The following is a 27,057-nucleotide window of genomic DNA, read 5'->3' on the forward strand; positions in this document are numbered from 1 at the left end:
AAGCTCTGTAATATACACCCAAATACCCGATACATGCAAAAACTTTCTAGTACACAAATTGCAAAATTTGAAACCAACGCGGAGATTCTTGTCAGTTGGCGGAACGAAATTACCAGAACCACCATCTCCTCCTTCCTTTCCCTTACGCTCAAGTCTTCTTCTTTCTCTCTCCTACCTCAACTCTTCTTCCATCATCTTCCTGCACTTTTTCATCCTTCTTTCTTCTTCCTCACTCCAATTCCCAAATCTCAATCGAATTCTCTCTCCTCAAATTCCCTCAATCACCCACCCAAAATCCCTTCATCAATTCCCAATCCTTTAATCCCATCAATTAATTCAACAATCATGTATCAAAACATAGGTGATACTACCACCAATTCATTCTACCCCCATCAATTTCATCAACCCCCTTTTCAAAACCCTAACCCTAACCCTAATCCCAATCCAATTGTTGATCCTTACGCTAATCAATGGCCTCAATCTTCAGCTTCTGCTCCTCCTCTTTCTTCTTCGTATGCCCCACCTTCCGATTACCCTAATTTTCCTCCTTCTTATGCTCCCCCAAGTTCCGATTATGTTCTTAATTCTGCCCCAACTGCTCCTCCTTCTTACCCGCCAAACCCTAAACCCCAATTTCCTCCCCCTTCTTCGAATTTCCCCTATGATCATAATCAACCTCAGTATTACCCTTATGATCATAATCAAGCTGCCCCCATTTCGAATTTGAATCCGGGTCCTCAGTACTCGCCCCCGCCGAGTTATGAAGATGGTGGTGTGAAATTTGATCGTTGGGGTGGGTTTGGGGAGCAGGAGCAGGGGGGTTATAGCTCGCAGGGGTATAATGATGATGGGGTTTATAGATATGAGGGTGGGAAGGTGGAGCCTTATGGAGCTCGAGGAACGGCTGGGTTTTCGGGGTCGGCTTCGCAGGTTATGTTTGATGATTATGGGCGGCCTATTAATGTTTCAAATGGTAATGACAGTGGGAATAGAAGTAGGAGTGATCAGGGTGGAATGAAGGCAGCGCCGAAGGTGGTGAAGGCGGTTCCGAAGGTGGATGTTGATGAGGATGAAAAGGGTGGAGTGCAAAAGTTTCGTGTCAAGGTATTGGCTGAGGGTTATGGGGAGAATGATTTGGATGTTTTATGCCAGGTATAGTTTTAGCTTAACTGTTCTCTTCATTGCTGTTTTGATGATTTTTGTTAGCATGTATTTGCATATATAATTTGGGTTTACATATTTTAGTATATTATCAATGTGAATGATTTATGTCCCTGTGAAATGAAGCATGATGATATTGTAATAATTCAGCTACTTCGCTTATGATTGGAATTAGAAACATATAGGTTCCATCCTTGTGATTCAGTTTTGGCGAAATGAGTGATGAATATTGTTGAAAGCTTGACACTTTGGGGCCCAAAGCACTCCACTGTCTAGTTTGTGTGCATATTGATCTTTGGTGTTGGCCATTTTCTTTTGGATGTATAATCTTAGCTTTTGTGACAACTTGATTTACATGGTAAAGCAGATTGGTTTGGATGGGATTCGAATGCTTGATCCTGCTACAGGTCGTACACTGAGAATTTATCCTTTCGAAACATTGACTAGATGGGAGGTATGATGGTTGCATTAATGTAAATTGAAGAAAGTTTTATTTTGATTTGCTTTACTATATGTTATTCAAACCTTCTGATTGCTCTACTCTGTAGGTCTTGGATTCCTACATCTTTGCATTTTGGGCCAAAATGCCAGTTGACTTTGAACCAAAACGCATAAGTATTAAGTCAAACAGTTATACCACTAATACAATTTTGGACACAGTTACAGCAGCTAGTGTGCAGGTTAGTGACATTTATGTTATATCGTATTATTATGTTCTCATAGATTTATGTAGTTCACCTGTGTTCTTGGGACTTTTGATAACTTGTGATATTATTGTATTAGACTATTACTGTTCTGGTAATTGTGTGGCCTTTTGCATGTTTCTACATATAGCGTTGATGCCTTTTCCCAATGGTCTATAACTCTATTTCTTATCAGTGTATTTTCTTCCTTCCAAGACCTTCCTGTTCAGATTTAATTTAATGTACAGACGTACAGATGTATTATTTAGCCTGCACAGATGTTTTTTGGCATGCAGTTTTGTTTGTCTTTGCATTGCATCAAGTGATCAATATGGGCTATGATGTAGGGAATTATTAGATGGTAATAATGATTTCTTATTAGTTATGAAACTCTTTCAACGGAGTGTACTTCAATTTTTGCATAGTTTTGGCAGCCTGTTATTAAGGAAAGTGGTAGTATAGAATACTGAAATTGTGAAGTCTTTCATGAAAATTAATCTTAAATTAAACGAATCTTTAATTATGACCCAAAACATACCTTATTTATTTATTTATTTTTCTTACAAATAGAGATGGGGTAGAGTGTAATTAAATTAAGAATGGTTGCTGGCAAAGATATATGACCTTATACTCTTTGGATATTGATTGGATTGTATTACTTCTTGCTTTTCTTTTTGCCTGACAGCATCCACCCTACCCCCCCACCCCCCGGGCAACTTTCTACTGTATGAGGGGCTTCTGTTGTAGATATATGCTATGTTGCCTACTTTGAGGGATGATTGATCATATGATAGTCTTGAATGACATATGTTAGCTAAGTTAAGACATCACACGTGCCCATACATTTGAAATGTATACAACTTGGGTCTTGAGGTAATTATTGTGATGATTGTTGAATATAAGTGACTTTTAGTTGTGTATTTCTCAACACTACAGTTGTCATTTCTCCAAGGAGTTGATCAGTTTTCAGTACTTATCTGTGAATTTGTATGATATTTTATTTTTATAAATGGTGTGTCCCTTTATCAGTTTCCAATCTTGAGATGATGTCGTCATGTTTTTAACTTTTTAGATTTACCTTACCACTATTCAGATCTGTAGACATACTCAACACCTTTTCCCCAATTCAAGTATGTAAATTCGGGGTGATTAGTGTTGCAGTTGGGCGTGTATTTTACCTCTTAATATGATGATTTTTCTAATTTATTTTTTTAAGCTGTTTGTCACATAGTTATACAGTAGGATTGTCTTAGTTGCTCGTTATTTTTTACTTATTTATGCAAACTTGTTGACACAGCTCAAGGAGATTGGTGAAAGAAAAGATTCCAGCTCATCCAAGGCCTCTGAACAGCTTGCTGAGAGGAAGAAAGGTTTTGATTGGATGAACTTGATTAAACCTGCCAATGAGGAAAAAGATTACTGGGTTAGTCATTTCTTTTTTTCCTGTAGAACCGAGAAGCGTAATGATGATCTTTTATAAGTTGTTTCTTGTTCTGTTTACAATAATATGATTACAAGATATCCATCATGCATCCCTTGAAATGCAATTTACCTTTTTTTTCCCTGCTTGTAATTGCAACCAAAAGACAGGGAAAAAAGAAAAGAAGGGGTGGGTCTTTGCAATTATATTAGATTAATTAGAACTTTGATAGGTGTTTCACTCTTGTTTGTGGAGTTAGCATCTTATTATCCAAGTTACTTTACTGAACCATTGACGAACGAGGGGGGTAGTTTGAACTATACAATCCTGCTGCATAAATTACTCCCCCCTCCCTACCCCTACCCCTACCCCTACCCCTACCCCTACTCCCTCTCTCTTTTGACATAATTATTTCCTGCCTATGACACTACCTATGAGGCCTGATTCTCTTTGTCGACGGTCATTGCCTTAAACAACTTTTCTCAGGCTCATAGTTTATCCTTGAATTGGAATGGGAATAAGGGTGTAATACGATTGGAAAAAATGTTCAATTTTCTCACTTTTATGCGCATAAAACTCAGAGCTTACCGTCCATATGCTAATCAGAAAAGCCAGTATTAGTGTAAGGTCCTAGAATCTTAAAGTTATATATATTTTTAAAATGTTCTCAACCTTGTACATAATAGGTACCTGATGAAGCAGTCAACAAATGTACTTCCTGCGGCACAAACTTTAATGCCTTTGTTCGAAAGGTTTGTCTTTTCAGGATTAATGATTATGATTCAATTCAAGCGTCGACAATTTTTATGATTTTGACTTGTGTTTTCATGTTTTCTTTCTTCCTATACCCACCATAGCATCACTGCAGAAATTGTGGTGAGATTTTCTGTGACAAATGTACTCAAGGAAGAACTCCTCTTACGACAGATGACCAGGCTCCACCGGTTCGAGTTTGTGATCGTTGCTTGGTATAGTCAAGTGCTCCTTTTCTTTGAATGCTAGCTTTGCTGCGTAATTAAAACTTTTTATTCAGTAGTCAGTAGTGGTTGAAGTGTAGTTACCATGTTATTAATATACTCGCTGTTTCTGTTAGATATTTATTGCTACCCATGTCTAACAGTTCAAGTAGTACCTTTTTGAATCCATTTTCCGCTTTATTTGAAATGTGATGTATTTTGATGTTTATGATTTTTTTTCTGAACTGAATCTTCCCTGTTATCTGACTGAAGTGTATTTTTATTTTCTGTATACAGACTCATGTACTTGTTACCTGATGTTTGATTTGTTACAGGCAGAAGTCACCCAAAGGCTTACCAATTCTAGGGAGGCTGCTGATAGAAGTGGCTCATTGCTAAGTCATGAGGATTTGGCTAAAAAACTTAAGGTGACTTCTATTTCTATATCTTACTTTTTGTGCTGTGTTTTGATAAGATCACAAATTTGTGTTTGAGGCAAATGTTTTATGCAGTTCTCAATAAATCGCTGTGACACTTTCTAGTTTCTTAAAATGTTGCCCATTCTATACTTTCTGAGTACCGCTTGAGTCATTTTTAGTTTTTTGTTGTTTCTCCTCAATATTATGTTTTGAGCTTGCAATTTTTATTTATTTTTGGCTAGTAGGATTACTTTGAAGTTTCAACATAATCAACAATTAAACTGATGAGAATCCAGCTAGTTGTATGGTTCTTTAGTTTATTTCCTCATGTAATGGTGTCCATCTTTATCTTTGTTGGTCACTTATCCGATGACAAAAATGTCCCAACTTATTATGGACCCAAATATGGAATATTAGGGGGGCCTGACCCTGGGCCTATTGTGGCTGTGTCTGAATACATAAACATGTACTTAGCTGTCCTAGCAGTGAAGCATAGGTTCTGCAACGTGTCTACATTATGTAATGTCTTGCTTTTGTAATTTACTTCGTCTCGTACTGGATGTTTATTCTATTCTAGTTCTTGTGGAACATATCTCAAGTGTCAAGTGTAGTAATACTGTGATAGTCCTGATAGATATGATCATATGAATGGAATACTGACAGTTGCTCACGTTATTGATTTGATCAGGAGGAGATGAGCAGAAATTCAAAGTCATCAGCAGGTATTCATAGTTTCCAACTTTCCATTTTTAAATTATTTTGTAGAAGGGAGTTTTTTACCAGAAAAATCTGATGATGGTTTGATAAATTATAACGTTTAAATACCTCCAGCTTATACCTGGATCATTCTTTGCTGTTTCTCATCACTTAAAACATTACTCCGAGTATTATATGACTAAATTGGGACATAAACAGGTTTAATGTCTGAAGGGTCTCAGACACGGATGAGAGATGTTGCCTGTCCTACATGCACAGTCCACCTGCAGGTTTGTAATTACATTTTCTTTATCAGAGCTACTTCATGTGATAATTAATCTTGCTTTACCTTCCTTTTGCTTTCTATTTTGTGGGATCTCTGGTTGCACAAAATATTTACAAAATACTTGTAGATAACGAGGAACTGATTGGATTTGGATGCAGGTTGAAGTTCCAGCATCAGGTTCAGAGACGATTGAATGCAGTGTATGTCAACATCCCTTCTTGGTAAATGCCCACTGATATACAAAAGCCATTTAGACCCCCTGTAAAAACTTATGTGCATATATTGTTTTGCAACAATATCACGAATCACGAATTTCACGATTGTATTGATTAAGATGAGTTCCTTGTAATAAATGTTTGGTATGGGTTGAGTGTTTTTGTCCATACATTTCTTTGTGTTAAGCCTATAGTGTTGTACCGTGCAAATTTAGTGTTATTTTTTTTTTTTTTTACCTATGTAAATATATGATATACAGTAATTATGTACATACATTTTCATAATTGTATGAGATCGCATTTTGTGTACGTACATTTTCATAATTTTACTCTGTTATGGCTGGATATATACTCAGTAACTCCGTATCAATTACATGTTCCCGGCCAGACTGCAACTGATGTTTCAATTTTTTCAGAAGATTTCAGTTTGAGTCGCTTTTAAAAACAATTTGGATACTCCTATTTGCTATGTATTTGGTTCTAGTTTGATCAATATATATTTCATTTTGTTTTATTTTTTATGACTTATGGCCAGGCAACTAGGCAAGCCCACACTCCCTCTGTCTCCATTCTCCAACCACCTCGAAGGCTAGACACCCTCCTGCGCTCGTTCCACTCGTTAGCTTCGGTAATAGGAGTTCCCATCCTCCACATTTATTAGTTAAGATATAAAGCTAGTATTTCGTACTCTTTTTTAGGGTATTCAACACGACTACTAAAAGCCAACTTCAGACATCCCTCTTGTGTTGCCGAATCAAATTCGTTAAGAGTAAAAGGTTAACATAAGTAGGGGCGAAGTCTGATCTGATTGAGGAAGGGGCCAGTTGATAAAAATATGAGTTCGTAGGGGGTCAATTCAATAAGCGTAAGTAGAGTGAAGCACCATAGGGGCAATAGCCCTCTTAGGCCCCAACTAAGCATCGCCCCTGAACATAAGTGGCTAAATTAGACAGCTTTGTAAGCTTTCATTTATACATGTGTGATATGACCGAACTCTATTTATGTGAAAATGGCTGTGGATGCATATCTTATCTTGGAATAATTTAATATGTATAGTTTATATTATCGTATAAATCAAGATAAAGGTTCTTTTAATACATGGGTGATGTGTCGATATGTTGTGATCAAACTACGTATTTTCAGTAGAAGTAATAGTGAATGCAGATATGCTCTTGAGATGTTTAGATGTACTCATATAATATTTCTCATTTTCATACTTCTTATAAATTATGAGTGATGTGTTAATATGTTTTGATTAGGTTGTTCTCTATCGACCAAATATATTTATGGGATGCATTAATAAAGTTTCCATTCTTCAAACTCAACATAGATAATACGAATTTTAAACACACTTCCCTTACTCCCTTAGAGGATGAAGTGCTGTGTCAAAAAAAAAAAAAAAAAAAAAAAAAAAAGAGGATGAAGTGGAGGATAGAAGAAGGTAATGGGAAATCTATCAACCATAGTTAATTAGGAGATTCTTGTTATTAAGAATTTATATATGATACTTAAGCTCACATTGAGAAACCACAATTACAAATAGATCACTTGCGTAATCATGTACATGCTCAAAGATAAAAATCCAATTAGTTTTATTGAACACCGTAAATCAAGACACGATTGCACAAATTATGTAGGATAATCATCATTGTTGGTTATAAACTAAACAACAAATATAATTTGAGAAAACGATATAGGGTGATGATTCATAATTATAAAATTTCCAATTTATCGTTAAATACATAGAACATTACTCCCTCCATATTTTAAATATTGTCCCGGATTTGAATGTGATAGTCTTTAAGGAACAAGGGAGCATGAAGGTATCGTAAAGAGAGCATAAACCCAATATATAATGCTTAAGTTTTAACACGTGTATCCGAGTAATCCAACTCTCTAAGTTCACAAATTTGCAATTCTAAAAGTATAAGCAAATCATACGGGATTTTAGTTTGAAGATATATTTTTGCATTAAAATAAACTAAGTAATTAGTACGTCCTTGTAAATGATGTGAGTGGTGGAAATGTTTCATTGAATAAACCAGCTAATTAGCTAGAGCTAGTTGTACTTAATTGACCAAATCAATTGTATAGGTTGTTACGTGGAAAAAAAGGTCTCATCTAACTTCCATATGGTATGTTTAATTTTGATTATTTCACGCAAATACAAATTTGGTTAAATGCTTAATCTACTTTATCACCAGCTAATGTGGTCGGTTTAGCCAAATTTGCATATTATTATGAATTATTATATCCTAAATGTAATCTTGAGAAATAGCTGAATGCAGATGTTGATTAGTCTTTAAAATAGCAGACTAGTAGGTGAGTTGATTGAAAGATATAGTTGTAATAGTTATAATGGTTAGAATCGTGATGAATAAGTTCTTTATCGGACAAACAATTGTAAACGGAGGGAGTATATAAGTTACGTGCTAAGTGTAGTTTAGATCCTACACCCAAGTGACTCAAATTACTTCATATTATCCAATGAAATTGAGTGGCACATACGGTGTTAATTGCTTGCTAAATCAAGAAGAGTGATTTTTGGGATTTTATAATTTTTTGGTTTGAATAATCTACACCAGGCTACTACTGTATGAGCTGAAAATAATGTTTTGATTTTTTAAGTGCTAAGTCAACTTTTGCTGATATATGTTTGTTACAAGAGAGAATGAATATAATATTATTTTAGTGGTTTATAATTTATTGTAAGCAATTATAAAGAGTCATGATATAAATGATTGTAATATCTTTCTATCAAAATGTCAAATATACAAAATTTAATATAATAGCTTCTGAAAAATTGTAAAGTTATGGATTTATGGGCCATAATAAGTATGGACGTACAGTTGTGCATGATATGATGAATCCAAATTAAATTGAACCAATTTTATCAATTGGTTTATCGTCTCCATGCTAAAAGAGAAGCTTGAAAAGCAATTTTGTGTGGACGTACTTTTAGACAAATGTGAATTCATGGCAATGTGATCCACAATATATTTTTGTTTTTGGGACGATATGCAATAGGCTTTCACATTATCGATCCAAAAAGTTATGAATTTTTTGAGTGAATATAAACCGTCGTATAATCTGAAAATTTAAGACTAAAACTCACTTTTAATCTTAGCTCAGGACAATTTAGATGAGCGGTTTTATACAAACATACAGTTAGGGCGATGATAAATGATATTGGTTGAACCAAATTTATTTTGAGCTATTTGAGTTATAAGTTGGACAAACCATTAAGAAAAAACCTTTTTGTTACTTAATGATATTAGTAAAGGTTAATGGAGACTAAATGTAAAGGTTAAAATTGATTCCCAAGATAGTTGAAAGTCAATTAGTTTAGACTTGCTAAAACCATACTTGTAGAATACAGCAGTAACGCATGAAAAGCCAAATCAATAAACTACAGTGTGATGGACTTCATCAAGTCGTTGCAAAATATAATGTGGAAAGGATATTTAATTTCTAGAAAATCAATTAATCACACTATAATGATCAAACTCAAGTCGTTGCAAAATAATGTGAAAAGGATATTTTATTTTTAGAAAGCTCATCGTCATTTTCAGCCATTAATTTCTTGAAAGCCAGGCCAAAATCGATCAATATAATTGACAGACAATTTAATGCAAATAATGCAATTACTTCATATCTCTAGAATAATGTATACAATAGGATTACATTGTGATTTACATATCCTGTAGGTAATAATAGACCCTTATAATATGAAACAAAACCTTTAAGGGGGCGTTCGGTTCGCCAAAGTGGTATGGGTTTGGAATAAGGATTGGTTAAGGGGGTATCAGGTTGGAACATGATACTTAATACCATGTGTTTTGTTCAATTCTGAAATGAAATCTCTCACTATTTTCTTCTTTTATTTGATACCTGAGGGAATAAAATGAGCCAAAACTACCTCCCCCAAGGTTTCCAAACCCCGTGGGTTTAAAATTCATACTTTTGACAACCAAACACACGGTATGGTTTTTGTCATTCTAAACCCATACCTTATACTTATATTTCGCGAACCGTATAATTAAACATCAATGGAATAAGTACGTGCACTTTATTCTCGAAGAGTTAATTTCCAAATCTAGCAATTAATAGAAATCTATAGAACTTGATTAGTTGTGAAAAGGAAATGTACAAAGTTTAGTTACCCAAGATTTTACCATAATTCTTATGATTCGTATAAAGTACTAGAAATCCCTTTATAATGGGAAGTAGACAATAACGGCAATAATGTAGTGTAGTAGGCATCAAGGTCCGAATTTGACATTATCCATAGATCTTAATGTCGGAATACATGTAGTAAATTTAAACACACAATTTATCTATTGTACATTTGTACGTACTTTATGACTTGATCATCTAATGGTTTAATTGCTTACTCTTAACATTGAGACTTTAGCACGCCAATATAATCTACTACTTCGTATATCATTAATTCGCTATTGTAAGTTACTAGATGAAGCCCGTGCGATGCACGGGTCGATCTATTTTTTTTTAAAAAAAATATTTTTCATATTTATGACTTTATGTGATTACATTTGTTATTTTATTAGTTGTATGTAATATATCATTTTCTCCGTATTTGTTTTAAAATATTAGATAAAATTTCTAATCTCAAAAGATAACATCACGTATTTAATTAATGTAAGTATGTAACCATTAAAATCTCATTGGTAAATTATGCTTATGTGGCACTTGAATTATTTATTGGATATAACTATAAATTATAATCATACGTGGCACGTTAACTAATCTTAGGTGGTATAATTCTATTGTAGTGTTTTAAAAATATTAATCTTATGTGACGCTCTTATAATTTTTTAAAAATAAAAATCCTACGTGGCGCTCTAAAATCTCGGGAAAAAACTCCCCTTTATATATATATATTAGATTTGCAATTAAACAGTACCGAGTATGATTTTGTCAAATATTTCCTCTGTCACAAAATTAAATGTTGTGATCATTTGAAATATAATTAATTAGATTTAAGTTGGTTTTGACTTTTGATATTTCCTTGCAAAGTAGCTTAGTGACATTAATTAGAAACAGTAAAAATTTTGTGAGGGATGATACTTCGTCCATACAAAATCAATTTTATCACTCCTACAATCAATTCAAACTGTTGGTTTAGTTGATTTCCTAACAAAAAGATACACGGTATAATATTCTAGGAAAAAAATAAAAGATACACCGATATTCTATTACTCCGTATTTATCGTTGATAAGTAAATAGTTGGATTAACCTTATACTCTAACCGTTATCAGGCCAATCCCTGTCTTTGACAAGGATTACAAGTAATTGATAAGGATATAATTAATACATTAAACATGCATGCATGACATGCCCATTACTTTTGCCGTCTCTCAACGGTTTGTAAATAATTATCATTCAATTAATAAATAAACTTATAAACCCATCAATATTACTGCGTATTTTTCTTTTATTATTATTATTATTATTATTATTATTATTATTATTATTATTATTATTATTTGTTGTTGTTGTTGAAAGAACATCAATATTAAAGTTTTGCAATTTATTATTCTTGTATAAATAAGTTTAGGGCCCACGAATAATATTTTTTAAAAAGCGCAACAATCATAAGAATGCTAGGTTCACACATAAGTAGAATTCATAAGCAATTGACTTCAATTTAATAAACAATTCACGTTTTTTTTTTCTAATACAAAGTATTTTATTTTATTTTATTTTAGAATAAGCTCGTCACATATAAATACGTGCATGCGTGACATTAGAGGAATACAAACAAAAGGGAGAATCCAGAGAGAAATCAAAGATGAAAACAATCATGGGAAATGATGAATTATGCATCATATCTTACTACAAAAAAATCATGAATACAATAGTGATTTATTGTATGATAATAGCAACATTTATGCAAAAATATGGACATGCCATAGAATTTCCAGAAAAAGGAAAAGTGCCAGCATTCATAGTATTTGGGGATTCAATTGTTGATCCAGGAAATAATAATTACATCGCTACTATTGGAAGAGCAGATTTCCCACCTTATGGGAGAGACTTTCCTGGAGGTGTTGCCACCGGAAGATACAGTAATGGCAAAATTCCCTCTGATTTCTTTGGTAAGTTAGCTTCTACTTTGGTATATCTTGTCCTTCTTTCTGTCAGTGTCGTCTTGTATTTACGCCGATGATCATTTTGACGAGTGCTCATGAGGTCAGCTTAAACTCTGGTTTCGTTGTTCTTTTAACATGGTATCAAAATTCAAAAGCAAACGTGATTAAAAGGTCATAGGGTTTTTTTTAAATTTCATCCCACACCGGCCCCTCCTTTCAAGTGGAATATTTAGATTAGGTATGGGAAGACCCATGCTGCATCCACAATCTAAGCTCAACGAGCTCACATGTGAAAGGTCATGACTATAGAGTATGTAAATCAATCCTAATAATTAAGTTTCAACCATAAGCTTAACCTATTATTTGAGTCGGTCCATCCTCTAACAATTGCTATGCGATTCCTTAACTTTTGACATGTTTAATTCTAGAAATATTTATACTCGCTAATCGATCTATTATGTTGATTCCTTAGAAGTAGAATATGAGCTGGCTTAACAAGTAGTGTTCATGACGTCATGAACACTCGTAATCAGAATATTTCATATTGTATAAAAGTTGCACCTTTGTGTTATTATTCCATTGTGATGTGGTGTTGTGGTCGTTCTATACATGTCTTTACCTTTACTTATTCTTATTGGTTGGTCGTTAATATCTCCTCTAGATCATAATTATTCATCGGACTCAAATGGTTTCGATTGCCCTTGTTCTTATGTTGCAGAGACCTAATTTATTTAGGATGGACTATTATTTTATTTGTCAACAATTCCTTAAACCAAATAACCAATAAATCCCATATTTCCAAATAATGTGTACGAAACTTGTTCATCCTATCTATATAATATACTATGGTAATTTATATGGAGTAATATATAATAAATATGTGTTAAATTTCTTCATTTAATCTGATTGGTTGTCCTTGATATGTTATATTATACAAAATGAGTCGTATGCATGTATAGTGATTTAGCTTAATTATTTGTTTCTTATAGCTGAAGAACTTGGAATAAAAGAGTTTGTGCCTCCATATTTGGATCCAAAGCTCAATATCAGTGACCTCCTAACTGGTGTTAGCTTTGCATTTGGAGCTGCTGGTTATGATCCCGACTCTGCAAAATTAGCGGTAACTCTCCCTCTCTTGCCCCTTTCAACAAATCACTTTTTACAGAATTTTTTTTTATTTTATTTTTTTTTTATTTTTTTATTTTTTTATTTTTTATGGTGACTTGATATTTTTTATTTACTTCAAAATATATATGCTGTGACATAATTTTGTTAATTCTAATCAATACTCATCTCCATCGGTCTATCCTTAATCCGCTCTACACTTGTTTTTTCGTGATCTCCAAGCTAAGCTAAGAAACACTTTGGACCATGAATATCTTAAATCATGCATTATAATAATTTAATACGAGTAGGATTTAGTCAAGTTCTATTGATTATGTCCTCTTCCTAACAGTTGTACTTTTTAATTTGTCTTGGTGTGGGGGTTGCTAGTTTCTCAATTCTCATCTAATACAAATACAAATACAAATACTATGAAATTTATATATATAGCAAATAAAAAGATGGAGAGAGTAGCTCGCTAATGTGTAATTGCATACGTAGTGGTGTAAAAGGATTTGTGTAATGTCGATTAAATAAACTAAGGGCCTGTTCTCTTCAAATTATTTTCAGTTTAGTTCTGTTCAGTTCAATTTCAATATGTTCAGTTTAGTTCAGTTCTTAATTTCCTTTTCTCATAAAACATTCAGTTCAGTTCAGTTCCATTCAGTTCAGTTCCAAAGAACAAGCCGTAAATGGCCTGGCAGCATGACTAATTAACATAAATGTGTATGATTGCAGAATGTGATGACATTACAAGATCAATTGAATTTGTTCAGAGGATATATAAAGAAGCTCAAGGATGCAGTAGGAGAAAACACAACATCAACCATCATATCCCAAAGTATATACCTAGTTTGTGCAGGAAGCAATGACATTACCAACACGTATTTCTCATTACCATTTGCAAGACTTCGTTACAAAAATGTCTCAGCATATACTACTGCGATGGTCAACTGGTCATCCTCTTTTGTACAGGTAACTACAAAGTCAAGGACAATTAATACTATATGTATAATTTGATAGCTATATTAATCAGGCTAATCATCGAAAATTTAAAAACAGTGCTTATATAATAACAAACTATATATGCCTTGAATATTTTTGTGTAAGATGCGAGTCGCATCTGATAGAGTATAAAATCTATCGTCATGTACCTCAACCATCAACTTAAACTCGGACCTTGGAAGTAAGATGGAGTATGTAGTAGTCCACTCCCATGCATTGAATTTAGATTGCCCTAATTTATTGGGAAGATAATTTTATCCATATAATCATAAATAATTTTTGTGTTACTTATTTAAAATTTTGATTACACAATTGAAACTTTCAGGAACTATACGCTTTGGGGGCAAGAAGGATAGGTGTGATCAGTGCACCGCCATGCGGTTGTCTTCCATCACAAAGAACCTTGCATGGAGGTCTATTTAGATCTTGCGTAAAGGATGAAAATGATGCTTCGATTCTTTTCAACAATAAGCTCTTTACCGAGCTAAATTCCCTCAACCAAAAGCTTGTAGGATCCAGATTCGTGTACCTAGACATCTACAACCCATTGCTCGATCTCATAAACAACCCTTCTCAATCAGGTAATAAATAAAATACGTACTATTTCCTAGACTTTTCATCGCTTCATTAAATGCATGTGTCATATTGTCATGCAATGCATCACATGTGATGATAAAATGAACATACCAATTATGTATTGGCCTAGTGACAAAAATTAATGGTTTGAGTACGATAAAACATAGTTTTGAATCCCTCTTCCTCAATTAATCCGAACATGAATTTGATTTGGATACTGACCACTTTTACATTTCAATCACGTCACAAATATTGATTCAATTTTTTTTTATTTTTAATTTTACAGGATTCACAGTTGTAAATAGAGGATGTTGTGGCACTGGAAACCTAGAGGTTTCTTTTCTTTGTACAAAACTTGATCCCGGAACTTGCAAAAATGCCTCAAAATTTATATTCTGGGATAGTTTTCACCCAACTGAGGCTGCTTACAAAATCATAGTCCATGAGGTCGTCCAAAAAAGCATAGACAACTTCTTTTAGATTTTAATTTCATACATAAAAAAAAGAAAAAAAAAAGTGTACAAATTTGATTGGAATTACTCGTACAAAGGTGGGAAAAAAAATATCTTCTATTCATGATATACAAATTGTATTATTTATTAGGATTCAAATAGAAAATTCAACAAAATGTTTCTGATGTGTTTCATATATTGTACTTGTATTTGACTTTATTGCTTGCAACAAAATTATGTCCCATATTTTTTTGTTCTCTTTAACGTCACTTGTTTTAATTAGAACCTTTCAATAATATTTAAAACTTTCCAAAAAAGCGGCAAGATTTTTAGTTTTAGTGCGAACTAATACAACATATTAGACTCCACAAATATGGCACATACAAAATGGGACGAAATTGGTGGACTTGATTTGTTGTGATCTAGACCCCAGAGTGTCATGGAGTGTAAAGTTTTTGAACTAATTGAACTATTAGATCTAAGTGTGAATGTACTTACTTTTCACAACTATACTTGGAGGCTCAAATTAACATAAGGCATACATACAGTCTTTATACTATTCCATTAAAACATCATTATGTATTTCTCGGCTATTATTTAGAGGATATGGCATGCTAAACTATTAAATATGTCAAGCAATTCACACCTTAATTAATCAAACTTGTCTATTACACATGACTTAAACCCTCTATTCTTGATGAGTGATGACCTTGAGAAAATATGTTATTTATTGTTGGTTTAATATCAACAAATACGGGCTCATTAGGTAATTTCTACATGGCGAAAAAGACTTTTAAATGTAACCTCGGCATGAAGATTCATAAAAGAAACCACCTTTTATTTCCACTACCAAAAGTTAGGGTTAAGTCCCTTAGATTTCTTCAAATTATATAGTACATGTTGAAACCCATTGTAGCCCACTTATGAGTGTCCCACATTGGAGAAAGAGGAGAGATGGTTTCACTTTATAAGGTAGAGGATTACCTCCTACTATTGCCAATTGGTTTTAGTACGGAAGCTCCAAAGCCTTGTTTGTGGACCTAACTCTCCTCCTCCTTGTTCGGGTTGCCCAGACCCATTTCATATTGTTTCGAAATTTAACAGTACACTTAGGGCATGTTCTCTTTAGCTTAATTTAAGTTCAGTTCGGCTCCAATCAGTTTAATTAGTTCAGTTCAGTTCAACTCCTAATTTCCTTCTCTCATAAAATAATCATTTAATTTTATTCAGTTCAGTATCAGAACATGCCCTTATTCTTCAAGTATACGAGTCAAGTTCGTTGGACTAATTAATTATTATTAATTGAAAAATAATTTTATTGTTATTATTCAAGCTTCAAGCTTATTAAAGGCTATATGAAAACTTAAGTCTCAAAATTGCATGAAAGTTGATTTAAGCACCAGTTAGTAATGCATGAAAAAACAAATCAATCACAGTATATATGATGTACTACGTACTACTTAAGTCGTTGCAGTCAAAACAATGTGAAAATGATTTTTAATTTCAAAAAATCTTTTGATTTTCTTTATTTGCAGCCATTGCCAGGCCAAAATCACTACAATGACAGCATATAATCTAAATAATAATGCAATTATATCATAAGTATAAAATTAATTATGCCACTCCAACCATATCAATTTAAGATTTTAATTATTTGGTTGAATAATATAAGGATTTATATTATCCCGATTTATTATATATATTCATAAGTACTTACAATATAAACGATTAATCTTATACTCAAACCATTACTAACTATAGTCTTTGATAAGTTTATACATATTATACATTAAACATGCATCCATGTCTCCATGATATTTCCATAACTCTTGCCGTCTCTTAAGTGCTGTATATAATTATCAATTAATCAATAAATTCTCATCAATATCAATTAAATTAAAGTTTCTTCATTCTATCATTCGTTGGAAGAATAAGATTAGGGCCCACCAAAATAGAAAATCTTAGTATATCAAAATATTCACAAGGATGCTGGGTTCATACATAAAGCATAATTCATAAATTGTTGACTTCAATTTAATTAATATATAAACTTTTCACGTTTATTATTTATTTATATTATATTCTACGAGTATTTATATGAGAATACAATCTTCACATATAAATACGTGCATGTGATAAATTAAAGGAGTACAAACAAAAGGATACTAAAGAGAGATATCAAAAATGAAAATTTTCATGGGAAATGATGGATTATACATCAGATCTTATAAAAAAATTATCAATACAATTGTGATTTATAACATGATTATAGCAACATTTATGCATAATTATGGAAATGCAATAGAATTTCCACAAAAAGGAAAAGTACCAGCATTTTTAGTGTTTGGAGATTCAATAGTTGATCCTGGAAATAATAATTACATAAATACTATTGGAAGAGCAAATTTCCCACCTTATGGGAGAGACTTTCCTGGAGGTGTAGCAACTGGAAGATATAGTAATGGCAAAGTTCCCTCTGATTTCTTTGGTAAGTTAGTTTCAATAGTTGATCTTGTCCATTTTCCTTTCTAGTTAGACGGTCTTGTAATTATTCCAAGGGTCTTTCTAACGAGTGTCCATTGAAAATTCTACAATGTCATTATACTTATTAGACTTTCATGTTCCTTTAGAATTTTTATGATTGGTAATCTCTTGATTTGCTATAGGACATAATAATAAAACTATGTTTCTTGTAGCCGAAGAGCTTGGAATAAAAGAGTTTGTGCCTCCATATTTGGATCCAACGCTCAACATTAGTGACCTCCTTACGGGTGTCAGCTTCGCATCAGGTGCTGCTGGTTACGATCCTATATCTGCAAAATCACTGGTATCTCTCTCTATTCCCCTTCTCTAAGAATTCACTTGCTTGTCATAGGAACTTGCATTGTGTGCCTTGCTAGTTTTACCACAACATACAACTCACTTTTATTACGGGTAGCTCATTTCTCTTTTTAATTATTTGCTTTTTCACGGTTTTCAAAACACACATCTTATCATTAATCATGCATAAAAAATTATATGGTCAACATAGAAAATTTCGACGACCTTCAAAAGAAAATTTGCAAAATCAAAAGACGAAGAGGCTAATTTAATTAAATGGTATTCATGTGTAGTACGAGTAATATAATATAAAAAAATACGGGTTTCAATTTCAATTAGTACAAACTCGGTAAATGCCTCTAAATTATATGACTAACATGAATTAATGTTTTGATCGAGTGCAGAATGTAATGACATTACAAGAACAAATGAATTTGTTCAAAGGGTATATAAAAAAGCTCAAGGCTTCAGTAGGAGAAGACACAACATCCACCATCATTTCCCAAAGTGTATACCTCATTTCAGCAGGAAGCAATGACATTACAAACACTTATTTCATTCCGATATCAGTTCAAAGACTTCGTTACAATGTCTCAACATATACTGGCATGATGGTAAATTGGGCGTCCTCTTTTGCGCAGGTAATAACAACATTATACGCAGTATATCTGTAAATTAAAAAGAAATTCGTATTTCAATACATGCAACAAGTTAGGTGAATTTTATGCTTTAAAATAAAGTCGATTTGTTGCATGTATTTATTAACGTAGGCATTTTATTTGTGTATGTATGTTAAATAAACATGTTATTCAGTTATATAAAACTAATAGCAAGAAAATAATTTTAGGAGCTTAAATTCGTGTTGACCTAAAATATAATGTTTGAAATTTCCAGGAATTATATGAACTGGGGGCAAGAAGGATAGGTGTGATCAGTGCACCACCATGTGGTTGTCTTCCATCACAAAGAACCGTGCATGGCGGTCTATTAAGATCTTGTGACAAGGAAGAAAATGAAGCTGCTATTCTTTACAACAACAAACTCTTTTCCGAGCTAAATTCCCTAAACCAAAAGCTTGCAGGATCCAGATTCGTGTACCTCGACATCTACAACCCATTACTCAATCTCATAAACAATCCTTCTCAATCAGGTACTCCCTGTGTTCTTTTTTGTTCTTTACATTTGGTATTAATGTATTGTGCATGGTCATTAAAGAATAATTAATTGAGATTCTTTTTTTTATGGAACAAATTTTGATTTTTATTATTATTATTATTATTATTTTTTACAGGATTTACAGTTATAAACAAAGGATGTTGTGGCACAGGAAATTTAGAGGTGACTTTTCTATGTTCAAAGCTTAGTATTGGGACATGCAAAGATGCCTCAAAATATATATTTTGGGATAGTTTTCATCCAACGGAAGCCGCTTACAAAATCATTGTCCATGATGTCCTCCAAAAAAGTATTGGCAATTTTTTTTAGAAATTATTTCATGCATGCATGTACATGTACTGATGTACACCAAAATTGGAATTTACTCATACAATGGTGGGCTGGTGGACTTCGGGAAAAAAGATTTTCATTTATTCGTACTCGTACTATATAAGTATTAATTAAGATTCAAACTGAACAAATGTTTGTAATGTGTTTCACATAAATTATTTGATTTAATTTACTTAATTTTTGTTTGCAACAAAATACTTTGTCCCAATAATTTGTACTCTTAATTAAATTAATGCAATGTCACTTGTTTTGATCGGTACCGTTAATTATACGTTTAAACGTCTCAGTATATAAGTGGTACGTTTTCATTTTTAGTATGTGACAATAAAATAAAAAATACTCCAATAAATGGTACATACAAAATTAGATGATATTGTTGGAATCAATTTGTTTTGAGCTAGCTAGATTGTCATGTATTGAACCCAAAATGTGTAGATCTAAGGGACTAAGGGTGAATTTACTTACTTTTCAAGGCTATACATGGAGGATCGAGTTAACATCAAGGCATACACTCTATATTATCCCATCAAAACATTATGTGCTTCTCAAGCTACTTGCATTGTACATTATTTAGAGGATATGGCATGCATGCTAAACTTTTAAAATTAACATGGCTAGACTAGATTTTCACATTAAGCAAGCTTATAGCTTGTCGATTCCTCGATTCTTGATAAATGATGACGACCTTGAGAAAATATTGTACAATGCAAGGTCCGAATGGATCGAGGTTTAAGGCATGTATTTGCAAATCAATAAGGTGGCATGAAATGACAAATCTTTACCACCGGTCACAAGCTGAAAATAAATAAATAAATAAATGAAATAAAAAAATAATATAAAAACTTCGTTCATTTAAACATAATTAAAAAGGTAGCATTATACTTTATTGTGGTTGATGAATTGAATATCCAGTGAGGGTGAGGATCGATCCGGAATGTATTCACATTTTTGAATGGATTATCTTAACTAATTATAAGTTTCGTATATTTTTGAAACTTTTTAGTTTAATTAAGACTAGATCGACCTCACTTTCAATTATAGCTTTCATACATCATGATCCAATACAAGAGGACAAATTTAGGTCAGATGAGTAATTTTATGAACGTACAGAGCAATAAATGATATAAGTAGGTTGAATCAACTACATAGTATACATATGTTCAAGCTAATTGAGTCAAACTGGACTGTACTAATTAACTATTAACCGAAAATGTTATTATTATTTGATGAAATTGTTCAAGCTTATTTAAGGCATTTATTCGAAAAGTTAAGTCTAAAATTTCCATGAAAGTCAAAGCTACAACTAGTAGAAGCTAAGCAACAGTAATAATGCATGAAAAGCCATATCAATCACAATATTATGCAGCTCAAGTCGTTGCAAACTTAAATATTGTGAAAACGATCTTAGCTTCTAAAAATTACGTCATTTTCCAGCCATGCATAAATGCATTAATTTCTTAAACCCAGGCCAAAACATTATCATGACAGATAATAAATTGAAATTACGAAAATGAAACCCCTAAATGCTATATAATTATATATTATACCTAACGTAATACATATAATTTGACATTTATGGAATTCTCAATAATTATAACTACCCTTTTATATAAAACATACAAAACCTTTAAACATATTACATATAATTAACATTAAAGGAATACACATACGTACATGCACTCCATTTTCGGAGAGCTAATTTCGAAATCTATTATTCCTTGATGAAATTAACAAAAACCTACATCGTATAATACTTGATTATTTGTGATAAGGAAGCCTACAATGTATAATTTCCCAAGTTTTTACCATACTTCTTATAAATCGTATAGAAGTACTACAAAGAGCTTAATAAATGGGAAGTAGACAATAACGGCAATTATGTAGTATAATAGGCATCAAGCTAAGGCCCGAAGTATACATTATACATTTTTTTTTTTTTTTGACAAGATACATTATACATTTATCATTCTATCGGTATACATGTAGTAAATTTAAACACAAAGAAAATTTGATGAAGTCTTGATCATGTAATGGTTAAATATACTCTTAATTTACATAGAGAATTTAGCACGCCAAGATATCATTTGATTCATTTCCATCAACAAAAACCCATCAATATTCAATGTTACAGTTTAATTTCTTCATCACTCTATTATCATTGTATCATTTGTATCAATAATAAGATTAGGGTCCACCAATATTTAAAAACAAAAAAAAATCAAAATAATCACATATAAATGCTGGGTTCACACATAGAGCAGGATTCCTAAGTACTCTTACCGTCTTACGTAGTAGTTGAATTCAATTTAATAGCCGCTTCATATTTTTTAAATGGAAAATTCTCTTTGATAATACTTTTTTTTTTTCTCTTTGGTAATTGAAAAAACAAATTTATTATCTTTGATAAAATGAAAAGAAGTTATTATCTTTATTTTATACGAAGTACGTGTATATGTATTTTAATTTTTTACTACCTCAACTTCATATATATTATTGCAACAAATGAGTTTGCATGGAATCTTAGGCAAAATTTATTTATTAGTGTTAAATGGAGAGAATAGGCTAGAAGTGCACGCATATGATAAGGGGAGAGATAAAGAGAATGGCAACTTAAAAGGGAATTAAAACATTCGTTGCAAGTAATATAAAACGTCCATTTTTGACAAATGTTTCAAAATAATACGAAATAGTAGGTAATATTTATTTTGTATTTTCTTTGTCCCATAACATAATATATATTTAATTATTATAACATTTTATACAGCGTCTCATGTCTTTAACCATCAATTACACATTAATAAAAATATTAAAAATTGATATTATAAAACCAATATGCATTGATATGATGAGAATCAAATGATATCTCACACGACTATTTTTTGTATATAAATTATAATGAGCATTTGTGGTCAATAAAATGTTAGAAATTTAAACATGCATGAAAATAGAAACAGACACTACATTAAGAGGAATGTGGCCTGGAGTGTAAAAGATAAACTCTTCACATATATATATACGTGCATGTGTGACTTTAATAGATACAAACAAAAGGAGACTAGCTAGTATAGAGAGAGAAACCAAACCAAATATGATAATCATGGGAAATGATGAATTCATATCTTATAAAAAAATCATGAATACAATAGTGATTTATAATATGATTATAGCAACATTTATGCATAATTGTGGAAATGCCATAGAATTTCCACAAAAAGGAAAAGTGCCAGCATTTTTAGTGTTTGGAGATTCAATTGTTGATCCTGGAAATAATAATCATATGGCTACTCCTGGAAGAGTAAATTTCCCACCTTATGGGAGAGACTTTCCTGGAGGTGTAGCTACCGGAAGATTCAGTAATGGCAAAGTTCCATCTGATCTCATTGGTAAGTTTATTAGCTTTTACTTTGTTCTTGTCCATCCTGCTTTTCTCTTTTTGCCGGGCTTGTATTTGTGCCGATGTTCTTTCTCACGAGTGTCCATGGGTAGTTTTTTGAAAGAAAATACAAGTTTATCTCCATGATAAAAATTAAAAAAAAAAAAAAAAAAAAACATTTATATAGTGGCATTTTTGTAAATAAATTAGCAACGTTTTATTATATGTGACTTGACTTATTTATAACATGTATAACTCCTTAAAATCGAATATGAGTTAGCTTATCAACCATTTGTGGGTGTCAAAAAGACTTAACTCAATTAAAAGCTTAGGGCTTGTTTGGTATTGTTTTTTGTTTTTAGTTTTTAGTTTTTTTTTTAAAACAAAAAACCAAAAATTGGAAACAAGAAAAAAGTATTTCCATTTTTTTGATGTCAGTTTTTAAAATTATCATAATTTTAATAAGTTTGACTAATTATTTTTTATTCATTATATGACATATATTATATGATTTTAAAAAATAAAAAACCAAAAAATAGAAAACCACAATAATACCAACGAACCCTTAACTTATGATTACAGTTTTTAAATATGTTTTATATCCTATCAATAACACTCATCGAAAAAATCACAAGGACAGATCATTTTAAAGGCGTACCTTTACAATATTGTTTTGTTGTCGTCATTCAGAATTAGGCTTGTATGTTGTATACTTAATTAGTAAGTCAAATGTATATATATCAGTTGTTGTCTATAATTGCAAATTTTTAGCTTGCTTTCTCAATTTTTTGTCTTTATCTTAGTGATTCTAGTTTATTTCCTTTTAAAGTCATAAATATCCATGGGATCCAAATATTATTTGATTACCCTTGTCCTTACGTTGCAAACATGGCAATATTTCAATTTAGTTGTGCATCAAGCTTAATACTTATTATTCTATGTTCCATTTTAATTAATAATACCTTGTCGTAGGTATAATGGTACATAGTAATTAAACTTAATTTGTTTCTTGTAGCTGAAGAGCTTGGAATAAAAGAGTTTGTGCCTCCATATTTGGATCCAAAGCTCAATATTAGTGACCTCCTTACTGGTGTCAGCTTCGCCTTTGGTGGTGCTGGTTACGATCCTACATCGGCAAAAACATCGGTCACTCTCTCTCTATTCACCTCCCCCTCTAAGAATTCCCTTATATTAGAAAGGAAATTTTGTCAATTACCACCTTCTGTTATGTCCATTTTAGCAATTACCACCTTCTATTTTTTTTTTTTGAAAATTACCACCTTTTATTTTCAAAAACATCAAAAGTTACCACCTTCTTGCCTCCCAACTACCACATGACGTCATTTTGGGCCCATTCTTTCATTTCCTCCCTATTTCCCTCACATTTCTCATTCCTAACTCGATTCTCATCCCCCCTTTCACTTTTCTTTTCCCCCAAACAATCAAAAACACTTCAATTCACTCCTCCAAATCAAAATTGACGAACAATTATTGGTGGTTTGGGGGAAAAAAAGTGAAAGGGGAGATGAGAATCCACATAGGAATGAGAAATGTGAGGGAAATAGGGAGGGAAGGGAAAGAATGGGCCCAAAATGACTAATATAGTCTGTCTAAATTACATGACTAATATGAATGTTTTGATCGAGTGCAGAACGTATTGACATTAGAAGATCAGTTGAATTTGTTTAAAGGGTATATAAAGAAGCTTAAGGCCGCAATAGGAGAAAACACAACATCAAGCATCATATCCCAAAGCATGTACCTAGTTTGTGCAGGAAGCAATGACATTACCAACACTTATTTCTCTGTCGTACCATTTGAAAGACTTCAATACGATCTCTCAACATATACTAGTATGATGGTCAAATGGGCGTCCTCTTTTGTACAGGTAACTGCGAGTCTACATATGACCAATAATATAATAAGGGCCTGTTCTGATTGACTGAACTGAGCTGAACAGAGCTGAACTGAACTTATTGGAGCTGAACTAAACTGAACTGAAATGAACTAAATGTTTTATAAGAGAAGGAAATTAAGAACTGAACTGAAAATAATCTGATTTGAAGATGAAAGGCCCTAAATTAGATAGACTAGTCTATTTTAAACATGAGTAATAAATAAAAATAAAGTATAACAAACGACGAAATAAGTTCACTAAACTACTGAGAGAAAATAGACTAGTCAACTAAAATTCTTATACTCTTTAAAACCATACATCATTGAATTTATTTTTGCATAAGATGTGGGTCCCATTGGTATCTTATCTTGGGAGCAAGGTGATGGAAGTAAACTCACTAGCTTAGGGTGAGAGATAGAGATCGACCTTGACGCAAAGGTACGGTCCTGCAAGAAAGAGTTATAGGCCACTCCTCAACGAGCTCTTACTCCCATAGAATTAATTAGATTGACCCCAATTTTAGTGGCAAAGTTTTTGTACACGTAACGTACACTCGTATACTTTTTTTTTGTTTTTCATTACATAAAACAAGTTGATTTTTAAGAAGTGTATAATAAAATTAACTTGTTTTATACTAGCATGTAATTACTAATTAGAATCGAAGCCTTAAAGGTATACTATGTTTGTGTAAAGTGTTATTCAATCACTCCTTATCAAACGTATAACAAGAATGTAATTTCAAAAGCTTGAGATTGTGCTAATAACATTTTTTTTTTGAGAAAACTAATAACATAGATTATAATGTTTGAAATTTCCAGCAACTATATGATTTGGGGGCAAGAAGGATAGGCGTGATCGGTGCACCACCATGTGGTTGTCTTCCATCACAAAGAACCTTGCATGGCGGTCTATTAAGATCTTGCTTTGAGGATGAAAACAAAGCTTCAATTCTATTCAACAACAAGCTCTTTTCCGAGCTAAATTATCTCAACCAAAAGCTAACTGGATCCAGATTTGTATACCTCGACATCTACAACCCAATACTCAATCTCATAAACAACCCTTCTCAATCAGGTATAAACTTATTGCTAAAGTTTTTCTGTATGTAGATGCATACCATGCATCATATTTTATGCTAAAAATGAACATGTTCATAAAATATTGACCTAGCTAATAATGACAAATACCGAAGACCTGTGTATAATATGTCATGGATTAAAATCAGCCTCTCGTTGTATGCATTTGTAACTTGTAAAATGTTGTTTTTATTTATTTATTTATTTATTTATTTAGAGTCACAAGTATGGGGTGAGAATTGATCCCGAGAAAAGCTTTAACCACTGGACTGGAGCTTTCCCTCACTCTCACAAAGTAATATGAAATGAAGATGACCTAACCTATTTAATGCACATGTGATGTATAGTTAAATATAAAAAATTTCAACATCCTACTAAATGCATGTCATCCATCATGTTTAATGTTAATTAGGACAATAGGACATTAATTAATCTGATTTGATTACTAACCAAACTGAGTGTTATACAAAATTTTTAATACGAGTATAATATTTTTCTTTACAGGGTTTGAAGTTGCAAATAGAGGATGTTGTGGCACTGGAAATATAGAGGTGACTTTACTATGTACAAAGTTTGCTGTTGGTACTTGCAAAGATGCCTCAAAATATGTATTTTGGGATAGTTTTCATCCAACGGAGAAAGCTTACAAAATCATTGTCCATGATCTCCTCCATAAGAGCATAGGCAATTTCTTCTAGATGACTATTTCATATACTACCTCCGTAATATATTATGTGCAACTTTTGGGTATTACATGTGAGATATAAAATATTCAAACGCTGCACATAATATGTAACACAGGTAGTGCGTACATGTGTCAAAATTGAAATTACTCGTACAATGGTGGGGAAAAAATTGTTTTATTCATGTTACTAAAAATTTATTACGGAGTAAGATTCAAATAAAAAAAATTCAACAAATATTGTAGTGAGTTTTTGCGTATTTTGACTTTCTTGTTTACCATAAATATATTGGTCCCAATGTTTATGCATTCTTTCTTCTCACTTGTTTCAATTTATTACCTTTCGACATGTTACACAGTTACATTAACAGTTACAGTACTTCTCAAGTATGTGGTAGGATCGGATTTAATTTTAGTAAATTTTCCAATGCTAAAGACTCCACAAATCTGGCACTAAAGAAAAGTAATGTTTAGTGGGTTCAAAGTGTGTTAATGAAATTAAATAGAGACAAACATCAAAGAAGATGTGAATCATGTGATGATTAAATGTGTGGTTTCAACAAGAACACATGTGTACGTACTTGGTGCATTTGTTATTTTCTCTTCTTAAACGCAA

At 32.3% G+C, this 27,057-nt stretch overlaps 4 protein-coding genes across 4 annotated transcripts; all 4 read left to right on the forward strand.

Moving 5' to 3' along the window:
* The first annotated feature begins 75 nt into the window (after positions 1-75).
* LOC145601194 (protein FREE1-like) lies at positions 76-6,145 on the forward strand. The gene is made up of 10 exons (XM_081657151.1): positions 76-1,152; positions 1,529-1,615; positions 1,710-1,841; positions 3,142-3,267; positions 3,951-4,016; positions 4,122-4,232; positions 4,556-4,648; positions 5,328-5,361; positions 5,555-5,625; positions 5,780-6,145. The coding sequence occupies exons 1-10, from the start codon at positions 346-348 to the stop codon at positions 5,855-5,857; spliced, it is 1,605 nt and encodes a 534-aa protein (XP_081513277.1). The 5' UTR covers positions 76-345; the 3' UTR covers positions 5,858-6,145.
* A 5,495-nt stretch (positions 6,146-11,640) lies between these two features.
* LOC145602946 (GDSL esterase/lipase EXL3-like) lies at positions 11,641-15,134 on the forward strand. Its single transcript, XM_081659089.1, has 5 exons — positions 11,641-11,956; positions 12,940-13,070; positions 13,793-14,029; positions 14,385-14,640; positions 14,922-15,134. The coding sequence occupies exons 1-5, from the start codon at positions 11,650-11,652 to the stop codon at positions 15,113-15,115; spliced, it is 1,125 nt and encodes a 374-aa protein (XP_081515215.1). The 5' UTR covers positions 11,641-11,649; the 3' UTR covers positions 15,116-15,134.
* A 2,137-nt stretch (positions 15,135-17,271) lies between these two features.
* Positions 17,272-19,392, forward strand: LOC145603071 (GDSL esterase/lipase EXL3-like). The gene is made up of 5 exons (XM_081659193.1): positions 17,272-17,575; positions 17,784-17,914; positions 18,312-18,548; positions 18,802-19,057; positions 19,199-19,392. Exons 1-5 carry the CDS (start codon positions 17,272-17,274, stop codon positions 19,390-19,392), a joined length of 1,122 nt encoding a protein of 373 aa, XP_081515319.1.
* A 3,129-nt stretch (positions 19,393-22,521) lies between these two features.
* On the forward strand, positions 22,522-26,584 carry LOC145602813 (GDSL esterase/lipase EXL3-like). The gene is made up of 5 exons (XM_081658966.1): positions 22,522-22,796; positions 23,802-23,932; positions 24,438-24,674; positions 25,502-25,757; positions 26,264-26,584. The coding sequence occupies exons 1-5, from the start codon at positions 22,547-22,549 to the stop codon at positions 26,455-26,457; spliced, it is 1,068 nt and encodes a 355-aa protein (XP_081515092.1). The 5' UTR covers positions 22,522-22,546; the 3' UTR covers positions 26,458-26,584.
* Positions 26,585-27,057: the final 473 nt, after the last annotated feature.

The sequence above is a fragment of the Chenopodium album genome, chromosome 21 (genome assembly GCF_948465745.1).
Source record: "Chenopodium album chromosome 21, dcCheAlbu1.1, whole genome shotgun sequence".
In the NCBI taxonomy this organism is placed as follows: Eukaryota; Viridiplantae; Streptophyta; class Magnoliopsida; order Caryophyllales; family Amaranthaceae; genus Chenopodium; species Chenopodium album.